This window comes from Barbus barbus, assembly GCF_936440315.1.
Source record: "Barbus barbus genome assembly, chromosome: 14".
Lineage (NCBI taxonomy): Eukaryota > Metazoa > Chordata > Actinopteri > Cypriniformes > Cyprinidae > Barbus > Barbus barbus.
This window is the reverse complement of record NC_136742.1, coordinates 27,085,831-27,102,569: the sequence shown is the minus strand read 5'-3', so window position 1 is coordinate 27,102,569 and position 16,739 is coordinate 27,085,831. Positions and strand designations below refer to the sequence as shown.

Below are 16,739 nucleotides of genomic sequence, written 5' to 3'. Positions count from 1 at the left end.
CTGTACAACAAAACATACAGCAAGAGAGTTACTCTGACAGGACACTGCACTTATTCGCGATCGCAAAAGTACATTATTTGCATACAAGCCTTGCTGGTTAAATGTTTAATTCGCGCGCTGGTCTGACGTGCGCTTTTTCTGAGCACATACACCTGAAGCACGCGCACTAAAAAGCCTGTCTAACAGCACCTGATTACTCAACTAAGTTATCTTTTGTGCTAATACTGTCAAAACACACAAGGTTTACATACACCACTCAGTTGGTTATCTCTAAAATAAAAGTAAATAGTTAAGAGAGAAACGGATGCGTGCCTGTATATTAGATGCATGCAGGTCTTAAAGGGACAGGACACTAAACATGCTGTCGACTGTCATTAAAGGGATAGTTCACCCTAAAATTTTATTTCTATCATTATTTGCTCACTCACATGTTGTCCCAAACCTCTATTAATTTCTTGTGCTGAACCCAAAATAAGATATTTTGAAGAATGAGGGTAACCAAACAGTTGCTGGTCTACATTGACTTTGATAGCAGGAAAGAAAAATCCTATGGAAGTCACTGTGGACCAGCAACTGTTTGGTTTTCCACCTTCTTCAAAATAGCATTTATGTTCAGCAGAAGAAAGAAACTCATTCAGGTTTAAAACAACTTTTAAGTAAATGATGGTATAAAAATAAAACATTATGACAGAATTGACAGACAGATGACAGAATATTTATTTTGGGGGGAACTATTCATTTAACGTTAACAAAACAACAGAACGCAAAGAGAAAAATCACTCACTATTCTTGACTGAAAAACTTTAATACAGTTGCTTTAGGAATCAGTCTATGTAGTGTTTTATTTTTATGTTTTTATTATTTTTTTTATTATTTTTATTTTTATATTTCATTGAATGCTCCTGCTAAATACACCGGAAAAATTGTACCTGAAAATAAAGCACTGTTTGTTTTATTTGTATATTATGTGTATTTGTAATGTGTATCTTTACAATAAAATAATGACAAAGATTTTTATCTTCGCCCACTTTGGCCTAAATATCTGCCATGTCTTTTTTTGTTACCTTGAAAGGCTTTGTCTTTCTAGTTTGGCTCAGACAACTTGTAAAACCAAAATAGTAAAACCAACATGACAAAGAATCGTGATATTTCTAAAAAAAATCGTGATATGATATTTTTTTTCTTATCGCCCACCCCTACATCAATTACTGCTTTATTTAATCAGAAACACAGTCTAAATGTTATTTGTGTATTTTATTTTCATTTTATTAGAAGTAGGCCAACAGTGCCCCCTATGGAATTAAAACTCCTTAACGACCGGGCATTAGGACCCGGGGGAGGCTGCCGCTGCACGTGCTAGTACTGTTGACTATCACACACCGAATGCGTCATGTACGTACATTCTCAGTTTAAATGCAGTGATCCAAAACAGTGAATCTAATCACCATTCAGGAAAAACTTTGCTTCAAAAATCACACTGCTGACGTGATCTAATTGCTAGCACACCCTCAGCACATGTGAGTTAACCTATTCCTCTTATCGGCAAGCTATATCGGCATAATTTTTCATATCTGGCTGATGCCGATATGTACATTTTAAGCCATTATCGGCCGATTCCATTAACGGTCTGATAATATTGTGCATACCTAGTTTAAAATAATTGTTTTCTGTGTTAATATATTTATAAATGCAATATATTTCTATGATCAGCAGTGTGAATTTGGTATCATTGAGATACTATTTTAGTTTTGTTAATATTTTGAATTAATTTTGTTGTGCATTTTTATTTATTGTTTTTAAGTATGTCTATAGTTTTTATTAAGGCCCCGTCCACACAGAGACACATTTAGCTGTATACACATAAATTTTGTATCTAATAGGCGTTCCGTCCAGACGGATCCGGTGTTTTGGGAGAGGGAAACCGATAATTTTTGAAACCGGGTCCCAGAGTGGATAAATCTGAAAACGACGCCCCTTGCGTTTTCGTGTGGACCGCGAATCCGTATATTTTCTGAAATATACGGACATCATCACCCCACATCTCGCCCCTAGTCACCGCTAGACACCGCTACGTCACGTAACAGCAACAAAAACATGAACAAACACTGAACGAATGCCTTTTTATTAACTAACATTAACACAGATTAATAAATGAATTGTTCCATGTTCGTTTGTATACCGTGCGCAAGGTTTATGCACATAGTCCAAGTCTTCTTCTCCCTTTTTAGTGTATCTCTGTGGCAGAATTACAGCGCCACATGCTGGTCTGGCATGCATACTACATCGTTTTGTGTCGTTTTGTGGTTTCGTGTGGACGCAAATATTTCTTGAGACGAGGGGGGAAAAAAGATTGGATAGGGAAAGCTCTGGCTTCATGTGGACGTAGCCTAATTTTTATTTTAGTACATCAAGTTAAACTAAATGGAAAATTGGAAAGTTGCCTTGCAAACAAGATGAAATAAATTGAGTTTTATATTTTAATAAATGTATCTTTTTCTGGGGGGCCTATAAAATTGGAAATTAAATTTAAATGCATATTCAGCAGTAAGATTAACTAATATTATCAACAGTAACATCTATAAAAGGTTGACATTAGTGCTGTCTGCCATTCAATTTCAAAAAAAAATAATCACACATTTTTTCTGTAATTAATAAAAAAAAAATGTGACTAAATGCATATTAAGATTGTTGTAATTGCGTCTCTCCCTTTTCTTTTTGGCTGGTCTGGGCCAGTGTTGCCACCTTGTGGACAAACTAATTAGTGCAAGAACAATTCAAGGCGAATGTGCAACCTGCGTACTCTTCCTCAGGCCGGATGAAGAAGATTGGCGGGCCGGATTGGGCCCATGGAGCCGCCAATTGAATAGCCCTGGCATAAATGTTTAAACTGAAAAATTTTACCATTTTCTGCACAAAATGAGCTCATTTCAAATTTGATGCCTGTTACAGGTCTCAAAATAGTTGGGACGGGGGCATGTTTACCATGGTGTAGCATCTCCTCTTCTTTTCAAAACCGTTTGAAGACGTTTGGGCATCAAGGTTATGAGTTTCTGGAGTTTTGGTGCTGGAATTTGGTCCCAATCTTGCCTGATATAGGTTTCCAAAACATGCAAGCTGCCCATATTGTATGCACTTATGCACCCCCATACCAACAGAGATGCTGGCTTTTGAACTGAACGCTGATAACATGCTGGAAGGTCTCCCTTCTCTTTAACCTGGAGGACACGGCGTCCGTGATTTCCAACAAGAATGTCAAATTTGGACTCATCTGACCATAAAACACTTTTCCAATTTGAAACAGTCCATTTTAAATGAGCCTTGGCCCACAGGACACGACGGTGCTTCTGGACCATGTTCACATATGGATTCGTTTTTGCATGATAGAGCTTTAGTTGGCATCTGCAGATGACATGACGGATTGTGTTTTACGACAGTGGTTTCTGGAATTATTCCTGGGCCCATTTAGTAATGTCAATGACAGAATCATATAATTAGGGGAAGTCGTGGCCTAATGGTTAGAGAGTCGGACTTGTAATCCAAAGGTTGCGGGTTCGGGTCTCGGGCCGGCAGGGATTGTAGGTGGGGGGAGTGAATGTCCAGCGCTCTCTCCACCCTCAATACCACGACTGAGGTGCCCTTGAGCAAGGCACCGAACCCCCAACTGCTCCCCGGGCGCCGCAGCATAAATGGCTGCCCACTGCTCCGGGTGTGTGTTCACGGTGTGTGTGTGTGTTCACTGCTGTGTGTGTGCACGTTGGATGGGTTAAATGCAGAGCACGAATTCCGAGTATGGGTCACCATACTTGGCAGTATATCACTTCACTTCATCATGCCGATGAGTCTTCAGCATTGTCCATTACGCACAGAGATTTCTCCAGTTTCTCAGAATCTTTTGATGATGAGATGCACTGTTGATGATGAGATTTGCAAAGCCTTTGCAATTTGACATTGAGGAACGTTGTTTCCACAATCTTTTTACACACTCTTTCACAGATTGGAGACCCTCTGCCCATCTTTACTTCTGAGAGACTCTGCCTCTCTAAGACATCCCTTTTATATATAGCTAATCATGTTACAGACCTGATGTGAATTAACTTAATTAGTTGCTAGATGTTCTCCCAGCTGAATCTTTAAACAATTTCTTGCTTTTTCAGCCCTTTGTTGACCCCCGTGCCAATTTTTTTGAGACCTGTAGTAGGAATCAAATTTGAAATGGGCTCATTTAGTGGATAAAACTGTAAAATTTTCTCAGTTTAAACATTTATGTTCTCTATGTTCTATTGTGAATAAAATATTGGCTCATGTGATTTGAAAGTCTTTTAGTTTTCATTTTATTCAAATTTAAAAAACGTCCCAACATTTCCGGAATTCGGGTTGTAATATATTGATTTGCTGTTCAAAAACATTTACTGTTATTATTAGTGCTGAAAATAGTTAATATATTTGTGAAAGTCATGTTACCTTTTAAATTTCAAAAGAACAGAAATGTGTTTCTATAAATATACAGTGGGGAAAAAAATTATTTGATTCCCTGCTGATTTTGTACATTTGCCCACTGACAAAGAAATGATCAGTCTATAATTTTAATGGTAGGTTTATTTGAACAGTGAGAGACAGAATAACAACAAAAAAATATAGAAAAACGCATTTCAAAAAAGTTATAAATTGATTTGCATTTTAATGAGTCAAATAAGTATTTGACCCCTTTTCAAAACCCTTGTTGGCAATCACTAAGGTCAGACGTTTCTTTTAGTTGGCCACCAGGTTTGCACACATCTCAGGAGGGATTTTGTGCCACTCCTCTTTGCAAATCCTCTCCAAGTCATTAAGGTTTCGAGGCTTATGTTTGGCAACTCGAACCTTCAGCTCCCTCCACAGATTTTCTATGGGATTATGGTCTGGAGACTGGCTAGGCCACTCAGGACCTTAATGTGCTTCTTCTAGAGCCACTCCTTTGTTGCCTTGGCCATGTGTTTTGGGACATTGTCATGCTGCAATACCCATCCACGACCCATTTTCAATGCCCTGGCCTTGGCCGTACGTGGCCCATCGTCCCTTTGATGCGGTGCAGTTGTCCTGTACCCTTAGCAGAAAAACACCCCCAAAGCATAATGTTTCCACCTCCATGTTTGACGGTGGGGATGGTGTTCTTGGGGTCATAGGCAGCATTCCTCCTCCTCCAAACACGGCAAGTTGAGTTGATGCCAAAGAGCTGGATTTTGGTCTCATCTGACCACAACACTTTCACCCAGTTCTCCTCTGAATCATTGGCAAACTTCAGACGGGCCTGTACATGTGCTTTCTTGAGCAGGGGGACCTTGCGGGCACTGCAGGATTTCAGTCCTTCAAGGCGTAGTGTGTTACCAATTGTTTTCTTGGTGACTATGGTCCCAGCTGCCTTGAGATCATTGACAAGATCCTCCCGTGTAGTTCTGGGCTGATTCCTCACCGTACTCATGATCATTGAAACTCCACGAGGTGAGATCTTGCATGGAGCCCCAGTCCGAGGGAGATTGACCGTTATTTTGTGTTTCTTCCATTTGCGAATAATCGCACCAACTGTTGTCACCTTCTCACCAAGCTGCTTGGTGATGGTCTTGTAGCCCATTCCAGCCTTGTGCAGGACTGCAATCTTGTCCCAGACAGCTCTTTGGTCTTGGCCATGCTGGAGAGTTTGGAATCTGATTGATTGATTGCTTCTGTGGACAGGTTGTCTTTTATACAGGTAACAAACTGAGATTAGGAGCACTCCAGAGAGTACTTATTTGACTCATTATAATGCAAATCAATTTTTATAACTTTTTTGAAATGCATTTTTCTGGATTTTTTTGTTGTTATTCTGTCTCTCACTGTTAAAATAAACCTATTGGGGGGGGGTCCAGTAAAAATGCAGCCCATCCTCTAATTTAGCGTTTTCTGTCTTCTCTTTCAGCTCTTCAGGGAAGTAAGAATAATGAAGATTCTAAATCATCCAAATATTGGTAAGTTGTCCTACAGTATTCTGTTTTTAGAAACACTCTCTTTCTCTCTCTCTGTGGAGATGTTTGGGAATGTGGCACACAAAGCGGACTGTAGTGGAGGCCTCTCTAATCCTCTGTGCAGGAACTCCCTCTGCTTTTCCCAGAGCCGCCACACCGCTTCTATTCAGAAGGCCGAGCGGCTTCTCCCGGCAGCACAAAAGCACTCCTGTATGCTTCTGTGTGTTCCATTGTTAAGCATCCATCATCTGACGGCCTGCACATGCCTCTCCTCCCCCCGTCTCATGATGTCATCTCTGTGTGGCCCCTGGCCCCTCACTCACCCCAATACCTTAATCGGCCCTCAGCGAACCCCATCTGCCATTCCCGGACATGAGCAGGTGTTTGTGTTCATGAGAGACCCTTGTTTTCTATTATAAAGTATGAAGTTCTAGTTCTGGATGTTGATTGGTCAGTGCTGACAGTATGGAATTGCATAAGGGTTTTCAAACTTTTTGATGACAAAGACCCCTAAATATGATGATCCCATTATGAGGGACTCCCTTCTTAAAATATAAAGGCTGCTATATGCACTGTTCAAAAATTTAAGGTCAGTAAGATTTTTGGTTTTAAAGAAAGTAGTACTTTTATTTAAGCAAGGATGCATTAAGTTGATCAAAAATAGTAAAAACTTTTATTTTATTTCAAATTAATGCAGTTTCCACAAAATATAAGCTGCATAACTGTTGATAAAAATGAGGATAATGAGGAACATTTCTTGAGCAGCAAATCAGCATATTAGAATGATTTCTGAAGGATCATGTGACTCTGAAGACTGAAGTAATAATGCTTTGCCATCATAGGAATAAATCACATTTTAAAATATCTTCAAACAGAAAAGCGGTTATTTTAATTTTTAATAGTTCACAATATTTGTGATCAAATAAATGCAGCCTTTGTAAGTAAAAGAGAATCATTTTTAAAAAATTCTCACAGAATGCAAACTTTTGAACGGTAGTGTATGAACTTTATTCATTTTGAGCATGCAGAATGCCAAACCACACAACCTACAAGCGTGTACAAATTTGTGTGTTTGAATGGAATATGGTAATTACTTCACAAATTGCATCATGCAAATTGCATCAATCGAATCATGTTTTATTAATAATTTGTTCAAAATCTTGTGTATAGTGTTTGTAGGATTGAGAGAACTTTGTTTGGCAGTACATTTGATAAAATCTATTTTCAAAAAACAGGATTTAGCTAAATATCTATTTCACCACACAAAGACTGTGTGAAGACTTCTGAGAACACTTATGAGTAATGACCAGAACAATACAGTACAAATTGTTTCGGTTAGTCACTGAAAAACAGTGTCCAAATGAAGTGATTTGTTTAAATGAATCAGACTTCCCAGTTTTCAGTACATCCGTACTGTGTAAGTTTGTGTTCCTTTAGCCATGTCTGTTCCATTGGCACATTATGCATGTTTCACATGAATAACTGAACCAGTGAAAGTGTTTGATGCATCGTCGTGAAGGTAATGTGTTAACAGCGAGTAGGAGGAACGGTAATCGCAAACTCCCAACTACGGCCCACACACTTCCTAACCTTTCTCCTTCATTGAGAATTTACCTCCGTCAGCCTCCTCACATAACCTCTGAAAGCCTTTCTCCTCGCTCGCCCCTCGTTCGATTGTCTTTCATCTGCACTCGTTATTTCACAGAATGTAGAGCGTCTTTCCAGGAATCAGGAATCCGGTGTGTTGTCATGACAACGCTCGCTTCCGCTTCCACACGCGATGCCCTTTGCAATTATCTGTGTGGCGGCACACTCTTGGGCATCATCTACTCCATAAGAGTACAGCGTCTGGTCACACGCTATCACTGCCCCAGAGATGACCTACTTTTTGTCCTTTTCTCGCAAATGAGGGAAAAAGGCGGAGTGGACTGCTAGAAGAGGATGTGGGTTGTGTTGATGTGGATCTGGTTGTGTCAAACACGGAGCCTGGCACAATCAGGGCAGCGCTAAAAGAAAGTTTTGTCATTATGCGCTTGCCTTCGTGTTGTTTCCAAACTGTATTCTGTTATTTTTGGTTTGTGGAAACATTTGAAAAGTCATTATGCAGCTCTTGTAATGCATTGAGCATGTCTGTCAAGCTCAAAACAAAAAACAAAAAAAACCTCTCGCTTTTTCCACTATATTCCAAGTATTTGAATAGTTAATGTGAGAAAAGCTTGAAATTTTAAGCCTTTATTCACTGATATTCTTAAAAAGTCTTAAAGTATTTTAAGCCATAAACCAAACCAAACAGCTACAAGGCAAATCACATTAATTCAAACTTTGAAATGCAAAAAAGTGTTTATCAGACAAAAGTATAAATCAGACAAAAAGCTTTAATGATGGAAAGAACTACAGTACCATGATGCTTTGCATTTGTGTGTGTGTGTGTGTGTATACACAGTGGATATAAAAAAGTCTAAACATCCCTGTTAAAATGCCAGGTTTCTGTGGTGTAAAAAAAAGAGACCAAGATAAATAATTTCAGAACTTTTTCCACCTTTAATGTAAACTACAACCTGTACAACTCAATTAAAAACAAACTGAAATCTTTTAGGAAAGGGGGAGTAAAAACACACCCTCTTATAACTAAGGATATGGCTGTGTTCAGAATTTAGCAAGCGCATTCAAACTCATGTTAAATACACACCTGCCATCATTTAAAGGGCCTCTGATTAAACCCAAATAAAGTTTAGCTGTTCTAGTAGGCTTTTACTGACATTTTCTTAGTAGCATCTTACAGCAAAAGCCATGGTCCGCAGAGAGCTTCCAAAGCATCTCATTGTTAAAAGGTATCAGTCAGGTACAAAATAATTTCCAAGGCATTAGATATACCATGGAACACAGTGAAGACAATCATCATCAAGTGGTGAAAATATGGCGCAACCGTGATATTACCATGAGCTATTACCAAATTACCAAAATTGCTGAAAAGATGAGGAGAAAACTGGTCAGGGAGGCTGCCAAGAGGCCTACAGCAACATTAAAGGAGCTGCAGGAATATCTGGCTGTGTAGTATATGTGACAACAATCTCCCATATTCTTCATATGTCTGGGCTATGGGGTAGAGTGGTAAGAAAAACATCCAAGCCTGGCTAAATTTTGCAAAAACACATTTTAAGTCTCCCAAAAAACATGTGGGAAAATGTGTTATGGTCTGATGAAACCAAGGTTGAATTTTTGGTCATAATTCTAAAAGGTATGTTTGGCAAAAAACAACACTGCTCATCTCCAAAGGAACACCATACCCACAGTGAAGCATGGTGGTGGCAGCATCACGCTTTAGGGCTGTTTTTATTCAGCTGGAACTGGTGCCTTAGTCAAGGTGGAGGGAATTATGAACGGTTCCAAATACCAGTCAGTATTGGCACAAAACCTTCAGGCTTCCGCCTGAAGAGAAACTTCCATCTTTCAGCACGACAACAACCTTAAGCATACATCCAAATCAACAAAAGAATTGCTTCACCAGAAGAAGATTGATGTTTTGGAATGGCCCAGCCAGAGCCTAGACCTGAATCCGATTGAAAATCTGTGGGGTGATCTTAAGAGGGCTGTGCACAGGAGATGACCTCGCAATCTGACAGATTTGGAGCATTTTTGCAAAGAAGAGTGGGCAAATATTGCTAAGTCAAGATGTGCCATGCTGATAGACTCATACTCAAAAAGACTGAGTGGTGTAATCAAATCAAAAGGTGCTTCAACAAAGTATTAGTTTAAGGGTTTGCACACTTATGCTACCAAATTATTTTTTTTTTTTTTTTTTTTTTACTCCCCCTTCCCTAAAAGATTTCAGTTTGTTTTTAATTGAGTTGTACGTGTTATATTTTACATTAAAGGTGGAAAAAGTTCTGAAATAATTTTTCTTGGTCTCTTTTTTTACACCACAGAAACCTGGCTTTTTAACAGGGATGTGTAGACTTGTGTAACGGTTCACAAAATTCACAGTTCGGTTCGATGCGGCACAGTGGTGTCATGGTTCGGTACGTTCGGTATCGGGATAATAATGTTGGAAATATTTCTGTTTTAAAAATGTAATGAAGGAGCTTTTGGCATCTGATGCCGCATATTCTCTCAGAGACGACAAGAGATCAATGTACTTCAAAATATGCTGATAACGGTATATAGCTAACTGTTTTCATTTATTACATAGTGAAGTAATATTAATATTACATAGTTTAAAAAATGAGAAGAAACATATTTTGTGTTAAACAGGTTGTTTTTGAAAGGCAGTGCTTGAAATAAAAGCTTTTTAATAATAGGCCTAATAAAAATAAGAATGTAACAGGCCTACATTAATTAATTGGAAATGCCAAATATCTTAATATTCCCAACAATTGATGTTTTTGACAATCTGGCTATCGTCGATACAAGATCATCGTCTTTCGACACAACCCAGCAAGGGGAGGTTATCGCAGGGCCTTTCGCAGTGCGTGCCCATCCACTAACATTACGCACTGGAAGACAGCATGTTGCCTGTTACATCATTTGGGCAGCCTTGTTGAGCACAGTGGCACTGAAAACATTATATTTCACACACTTTAAGCTCTTTTATTGTCCAAATGTAATAGGACTAGTCCATCAAATCGTTCGGTTTGTAATGTGTACCGAACCGAATGAATACGTGTATTGTTACACCCCTAATTTTATTTATATATATATATATATATATATATATATATATATATATATATATATATATATATATATCGGCACCCTTGGTGAATATGATCAAAGAAGGCTGTGAAAACGAATCTGCATTGTTAATCCTTTTCATATTTTATTTTTAAAAAATTATATATATGAAGTATATTCCCATTCATATTCACAATTTTGAGCACTCCAGGGTGATTATGAACATGAAATAATCCAGCCATGGCTTCCTGTTTCACAGAAATATAAACAGGTGGGAAAACAAAGCCCAAATTCCCTTAATCATCCACCACAATGAGAAAAACCAAAGAATGTATTTCTGATGTGCAGCAAAAGATAATTGAGCTTCACAAATTAGTGAAGTGGCTTTAAGAAAAGAGCTAGAGCAGTGAAAATTCCCATTCCCAACATCAGGGCAATAATTAAGAATTTCCAATCAACATAAAATGTTACGAAACTGCCTGAAAGAGGACGTGTGTCTATATCGTCCTAATGCACGGTGAGAAGAGAGTTTGAGTGGCTAAAGACTCTCCAAGGACCACAGCTGGAGAATTGATGAAAATAGTTCTCAGGGTCAGAAAGTATTGTCAAACAGCCCCTACATCACCACATGTTGTTGGGGGGGGGTTCAAGAAAAATTATCCTCACTCATCCAAAAACAATCTCCAGCATATTCAGTTGTCAGACATCACTGGAACTTCAAATGGGACTGGATTCTATGGTCAGATGAAACAAAAAAATTTGCTTTTTAGCAGCAAACACTCAAGATGGGTTTATATGAAATATACTGCTGTATTTTTGATGTTGTGGGCCTATATTTCTGCTGGAGGTCCTGGACATCTTGTTTAGACACATGGCATCATGGATTCTATCAAATACCAACAGAAAAAGAAAATCAATAACTGAAATCAATGGCTGACTCAGTTAGAAATGTTTGGATCCTCCAACCGTACAATAATCCAAACACAAACCTCAAAAACAACACAAAAATAGGTCACTGGGCACAAAACCAAGCTTCTGCTGGCCATTCCAGTCCTCTGACCTGAACCCTGTAGAAAATGAGTGAGGTGAACTGAAGAGGAGAAGCACCGTCATGGAGCTGTGAATCTGAAGGATCTGGAGAGATTCTGGATGAAGGATTGGTCTCTGATCTCTTGTCAGGTGTTCTCTAACCTCATCAGGCATTATAGGAGAACATTTAGAGCTGTTAAACTGGCAAATGGAGGTTTCAAAAAGTATTGAATAAAAGGGTGACATTAATTGTGGCCAATGTGTATTTGAGAAAAACATTTATTTCATAATGATATTTCCCCCCATTTTAAATTCTTATTATCCAGTGAAAGGTTAGATTTTTGTGAATTTTTTAAATAAAAGATCAAAAGGATTAACAATGCAGATTAATTTTCACAACCACCTTTGATCGTATTTACCAAGGGTGCCGATATTTTTGGCTATGACTGTAAATATATGCATATGCAATGATCATTATGGGCTGCCATTAACTTGCATAATTATTCAGAAAATAAATTTTTTGTTCCATTGAAGAATTTGGAATGTTAAGGTGAGTAAATGACACAATTTAAATTTTTAGGCGCACCACTCTTTTAACATGATGGCAGAAGCATATTAGTTTGGCAGATTTATGATGACCTATTTTCTGAATAGATGAAGTTTTGTTAACAGATCACAAAAGCTTTAGTGTGTGCTTGTGTCTCTCTGAACTCGAACATCATCACAGAAGCAGAACGCTGCCTTCGCTGGCATTTATGCTGTTGCTAAATTTAGCATACATGTTGGGAGTACACGTTTGATGCTGTGTGTCGTTGGGTAGTGTTACTTAAACCTGGCCCGTCACTCACATCTCAAGCAGCTTTCAGTAACGTTTTCCAGGAGACACAGCGCATGTCTGTGCAGTTGTAGGTCAACAGGGAAGAGCTCTGCAGGCACTCTGTGAGTTGAATTACATTTCAGCTCATTTAGATGCTTTAAGAGTACGGCTGGAGAAGCAGTGATTAGGATGCTGAATCAAAGGGTTTTAGAAAATACTTTACTTTCGAAGAAATGCCCAGGTCATATTACATCCCGAAATCAAAAGAATAAAGCTAGCATCAGTTAGTTAACTCATTATAGGTATTATGAACTAACAATGTACAGTAGTTTAACTGCACTTATTAATCTAGGTCAATATTCACATCTACTTTTACACAGTTTTAGCATTGCAGCAATATAAAAAAAAACATGAGTGATCGATATTATATTTAAAAATTAACACAACCATTAAATAAGGTATTTTTTCTATAAATTATTTTTATTCAGCAAGAATGCATTTAATTGATCAAAAGTATTAGTAAAGACATTTATAAAAATGTAATTCCCTATTTCAAATAAATGCTGTTCTTTTGAACTTTCTAGTTGTCAGTTGTTTCCACCAAAACATTCAGCGGCCCTACTATTTTGAGTTGTTATAATAAGAATATAACACTGAAGTTATGATTATGAAAATTTAGCTCTGCCATCACAGGAATAAATTACATTTTAAAATAGAAAAAAAATAGAAAACCGTTATTTTAAGTAGTAATAATATTTCAAAGTATTACAGTTTTACCGTATTATCTGTCTGTCTATCTGCCTATATGCATATCTATCTATCTATCTATCTATCTATGACAAAAAGTTTATTTTTAGATCACCATATTGTGATTATGAAGTGCATTGTATAATTGTGCAAAAAAAAGTTATGACAGTGAGTTAATTAGTCCGTAAGACATGATGTTAGTAACCAAAAGCTTTTACTCTTGTGTTTTGCTGCATCCATGATGACTGACAACTGACAGACAAATGTTAATTTGGTGGACTCGAGTCGGGACAATAAAACCAGCAGGATAATGATAATTGATTTTCATGTTTCCTTTTTTCTGTCTCTTTCTACAGTAAAGCTGTTTGAGGTCATAGAAACAGAGAAGACACTTTATCTGGTGATGGAGTACGCTAGTGGTGGTGAGTTTGATGAAGCTAATGTGACACTGACTGCTTATGAGCTCCATTATGCTATGTAATCTTGCGCAACCGGCTCTATAAATCTGCATAATGAAGCATATGAGAACGCATGAGCGCTATATGATTCGCCATGTGCGTCTCTTCTCTCCACAGGGGAGGTGTTTGACTACCTCGTAGCACATGGACGAATGAAGGAGAAGGAGGCCAGAGCTAAATTTAGACAGGTACAGTACTGCAGTGTACTCGATACAGCCCTGTCCCGCCCTCTTGCTCTCACCCGGGCCGCCCTGCCCATTCACACGCCTCCTGGTTGCATTGGAAACAGCAAGCTGTGAGCTGCAATTGGGCGATGCTTGTGTGATTGGCGGTTGATGGATCCTGTGGCAGCCACGTGAAGGGTTTCCCAGTGGGCCGAATGTGGCCCATATACATGACTTTTGGTTTGGGGTCATAAACTAAATACGGTTTGATCAGTTTAAGAACCTCTTGTGGAACACCACAAGTCCTCGTCAAAATTAATTTACTGACATCGCAGCAGCAGTGCGCTATTTTAGTAGCAGTGAAATACTATTATAGTTTTTGTTAATATTTTGAATGAGTTTAGGTGAAGTTTAGTCATTTTGTTGAGTGTTTTTGGCATTTTTGTTTAAAATGTCTATATAATTCTTTGTTTTATTTTATGTAGTTAATTTATTGATTTATATAGTTTATTTCAGTTCATGTTTATTTTATTTAAAGTGAAATGGAGTGAAATTATGGTTATAACGATAGTATTTTTTTATTTTTTAAATCTACAGATTTAAAATTTTTGTTGACAAAAAATACTATCATTCTAACTAAAATGTTTAGAATTATTAAATTTAAATATTTTAATTTAATAATTGTTAAAAAAAAAAAAAAAAAATCATTTAAAATCACAGTTTTAAGTGATGCTAGTCACATCAGTGTCCTAGATTATTTAAGAATATTATTTAAGTTATTTTGTTTAATTATGACCACCATGTTAAGATCACTTGACCAGCCGAATGCTATTCCATTCATCTTAAAAATCCCTCTATTATCATAAGCTAAATGTAATAAATGAATCATGGGTGACAAATACACAAAGTGAAGGCAACCATAAGCTTTTACTGTTGTTTGATGCTGCGTTTATGCCAAGATGTGCCGTCAACAAAAAAGCTCCAGGTGTTGAGAGGAGTGAGAGAGCTCTAATGAGACAGCCACCCACTGACAGCATCATTTGCTCCTTTTATTTACCCGAAGGCCCCTTTCAACCTCCCTCCATCCCACTGCGACCCATCGGTCTAATGGACGAGGATGGTGGGTTTGCCTGCAGCTGATACAGACATCTGTAGTCATAGCGGTGGGGTCTCCCTCCCATCCTCCTCTCCTCCGTCTGAGCCCTGTGCTGCTGCTGTGGAGACAGCTTATCTGGGTCAGGCATGAAGCACCGCTGAGATTTTTGAGCAGAGCAGAAAAACCACCAGATTCTTCCACCAGCCGGAGAAAGAAATGGAAATCTGTCCCCATATCTGATGTCTGGGACACTGATAGAGCTGCATGAATATTGAACAGTATCCAGAATGTTGTGCGTTTGAGAACGAGACGAGAAAATACACAATTATTATGAGGTGTAATTTGAGAGGATTACACATGAACAAAATAAAAAGAAACATTAAAAATCATATTTTATGAAAGTAATGTTTTTGGAGATCTGTAATTTGTACGTGTTGGTTTATTAAATATTTTAGCAGATATAATGGGAGTGATCTCAGCCCCACTGCAGATTTCCCTTCTAAATCGGTGTAGAAAATACAGAAAAAGCCTGATTTTGTCAGGATCTGTGTAATGGAATGGATGTTGCATCATGCGGAAGCAAATGTTCATTTTCGAATGCCATTATAGAAATAATGTAATTGCAGGCATATTTGTCACCTGTGATTTATTTTTACTGTGAGAAGTATCTAATGTGGTAATCAAGATGATGTGAGGAGCGTTTAGTTTTTCATGTAGCAGACAAGCTTACACACACGTTCAAGAGTTTGGAGAATTCTCTCATTTTCTCTTATATCTTGGTTTGATTTATTTTAAAATGTAATTTATACCTGAGATGCAATGAAGTGAATGTACAGCGCTCTCTCCACCTTCAATACCACGACTGGCTGCCCGCTGCTCCGGGTGTGTGTTCATGGTGTGTGTGTGTGTGTGTGTGTGTGTGTGTGCGTGCGCACTTAGGATGGGTTAAATGCAGAGCACAAATTCCGAGTATGGGTAACCATACTTGGCCACATGTCACGTCACTTTCATTATTATTATTTTTTTTAGAATTTGTTGATTCAAATTCAGAAGAACAGCCTTTTTAAAATAGAAATATTTTACAATATTATAAATGTAGTCAGTGTTCATTTTGGTCATTTTAATGCATCCTTGCTCGATAGAAGTATTAATTTCTTTTCATACTCATACCGAGCAGCATTCATTTAAATAGAAACCTTTCTAATATGCCCCCCCCCCCCCCCAAAAAAAAAAAACACTGAAATAGTAGTGTACATAAAATTTTGATTTGATACTATATTCTCACAGCCAGATTCTGATGGTTTGGAGCTCCAAGCGTCGGCTGTGCTGAGCAGTCAGTTTCAGCAAGTCTCTCTTTCTCCCCCCTCATTTATCATCCCGGACCATGTGTCAGAACCTCAGCACACATGCTCCCCCGTCCAATCAATGGCATTCTGGGAAAAAGCAATGATGCCAGCTAATGTGGTGTATTGGCTGTTACACCACACCCTGTCTGTCGACCAGTCGGTTCTGTCTCTCTCCACATTCTAAAACTCCTTTGTCTCCTTTTCTTCTTCAGATTGTATCGGCGGTTCAGTATTGCCATCAAAAACACATTGTCCACAGAGATCTCAAGGTAAGGTCATCTTTCTCTCCCAGCAAAACAAAAAGACTGAAATTGTAGGTTCATCTTCTCCCAGTACTGGTTTTCTCTCAAAAGCCCTGCACGTAGATGCTTCTTTTGTACCAAGATGGTGCTTAAGTCAGTACTTTGGTACAGACCGGTTGATTAAATCAATT

The 16,739-nt window shown here is 38.2% G+C and overlaps 1 protein-coding gene across 6 annotated transcripts in view; it reads left to right on the top strand.

Annotated features, from left to right (window-relative positions):
* The window catches only part of LOC306880677 (MAP/microtubule affinity-regulating kinase 3), a gene marked incomplete at its 5' end in the record, with an annotated part of 61,685 nt that overhangs the window by 24,695 nt on the left and 20,251 nt on the right, over positions 1-16,739 (top strand). For 5 of the 6 annotated variants that reach the window (XM_079434377.1, XM_079434376.1, XM_079434381.1 and 2 more), the window contains 4 exons: positions 5,933-5,981; positions 13,599-13,664; positions 13,818-13,888; positions 16,519-16,575. In XM_079434377.1, the coding sequence (XP_079290503.1) occupies positions 5,933-5,981; positions 13,599-13,664; positions 13,818-13,888; positions 16,519-16,575 (243 nt within the window). The remainder of the gene's footprint in view (positions 1-5,932; positions 5,982-13,598; positions 13,665-13,817; positions 13,889-16,518; positions 16,576-16,739) is intronic. The other variant, XM_079434379.1, reaches the window with a different exon arrangement.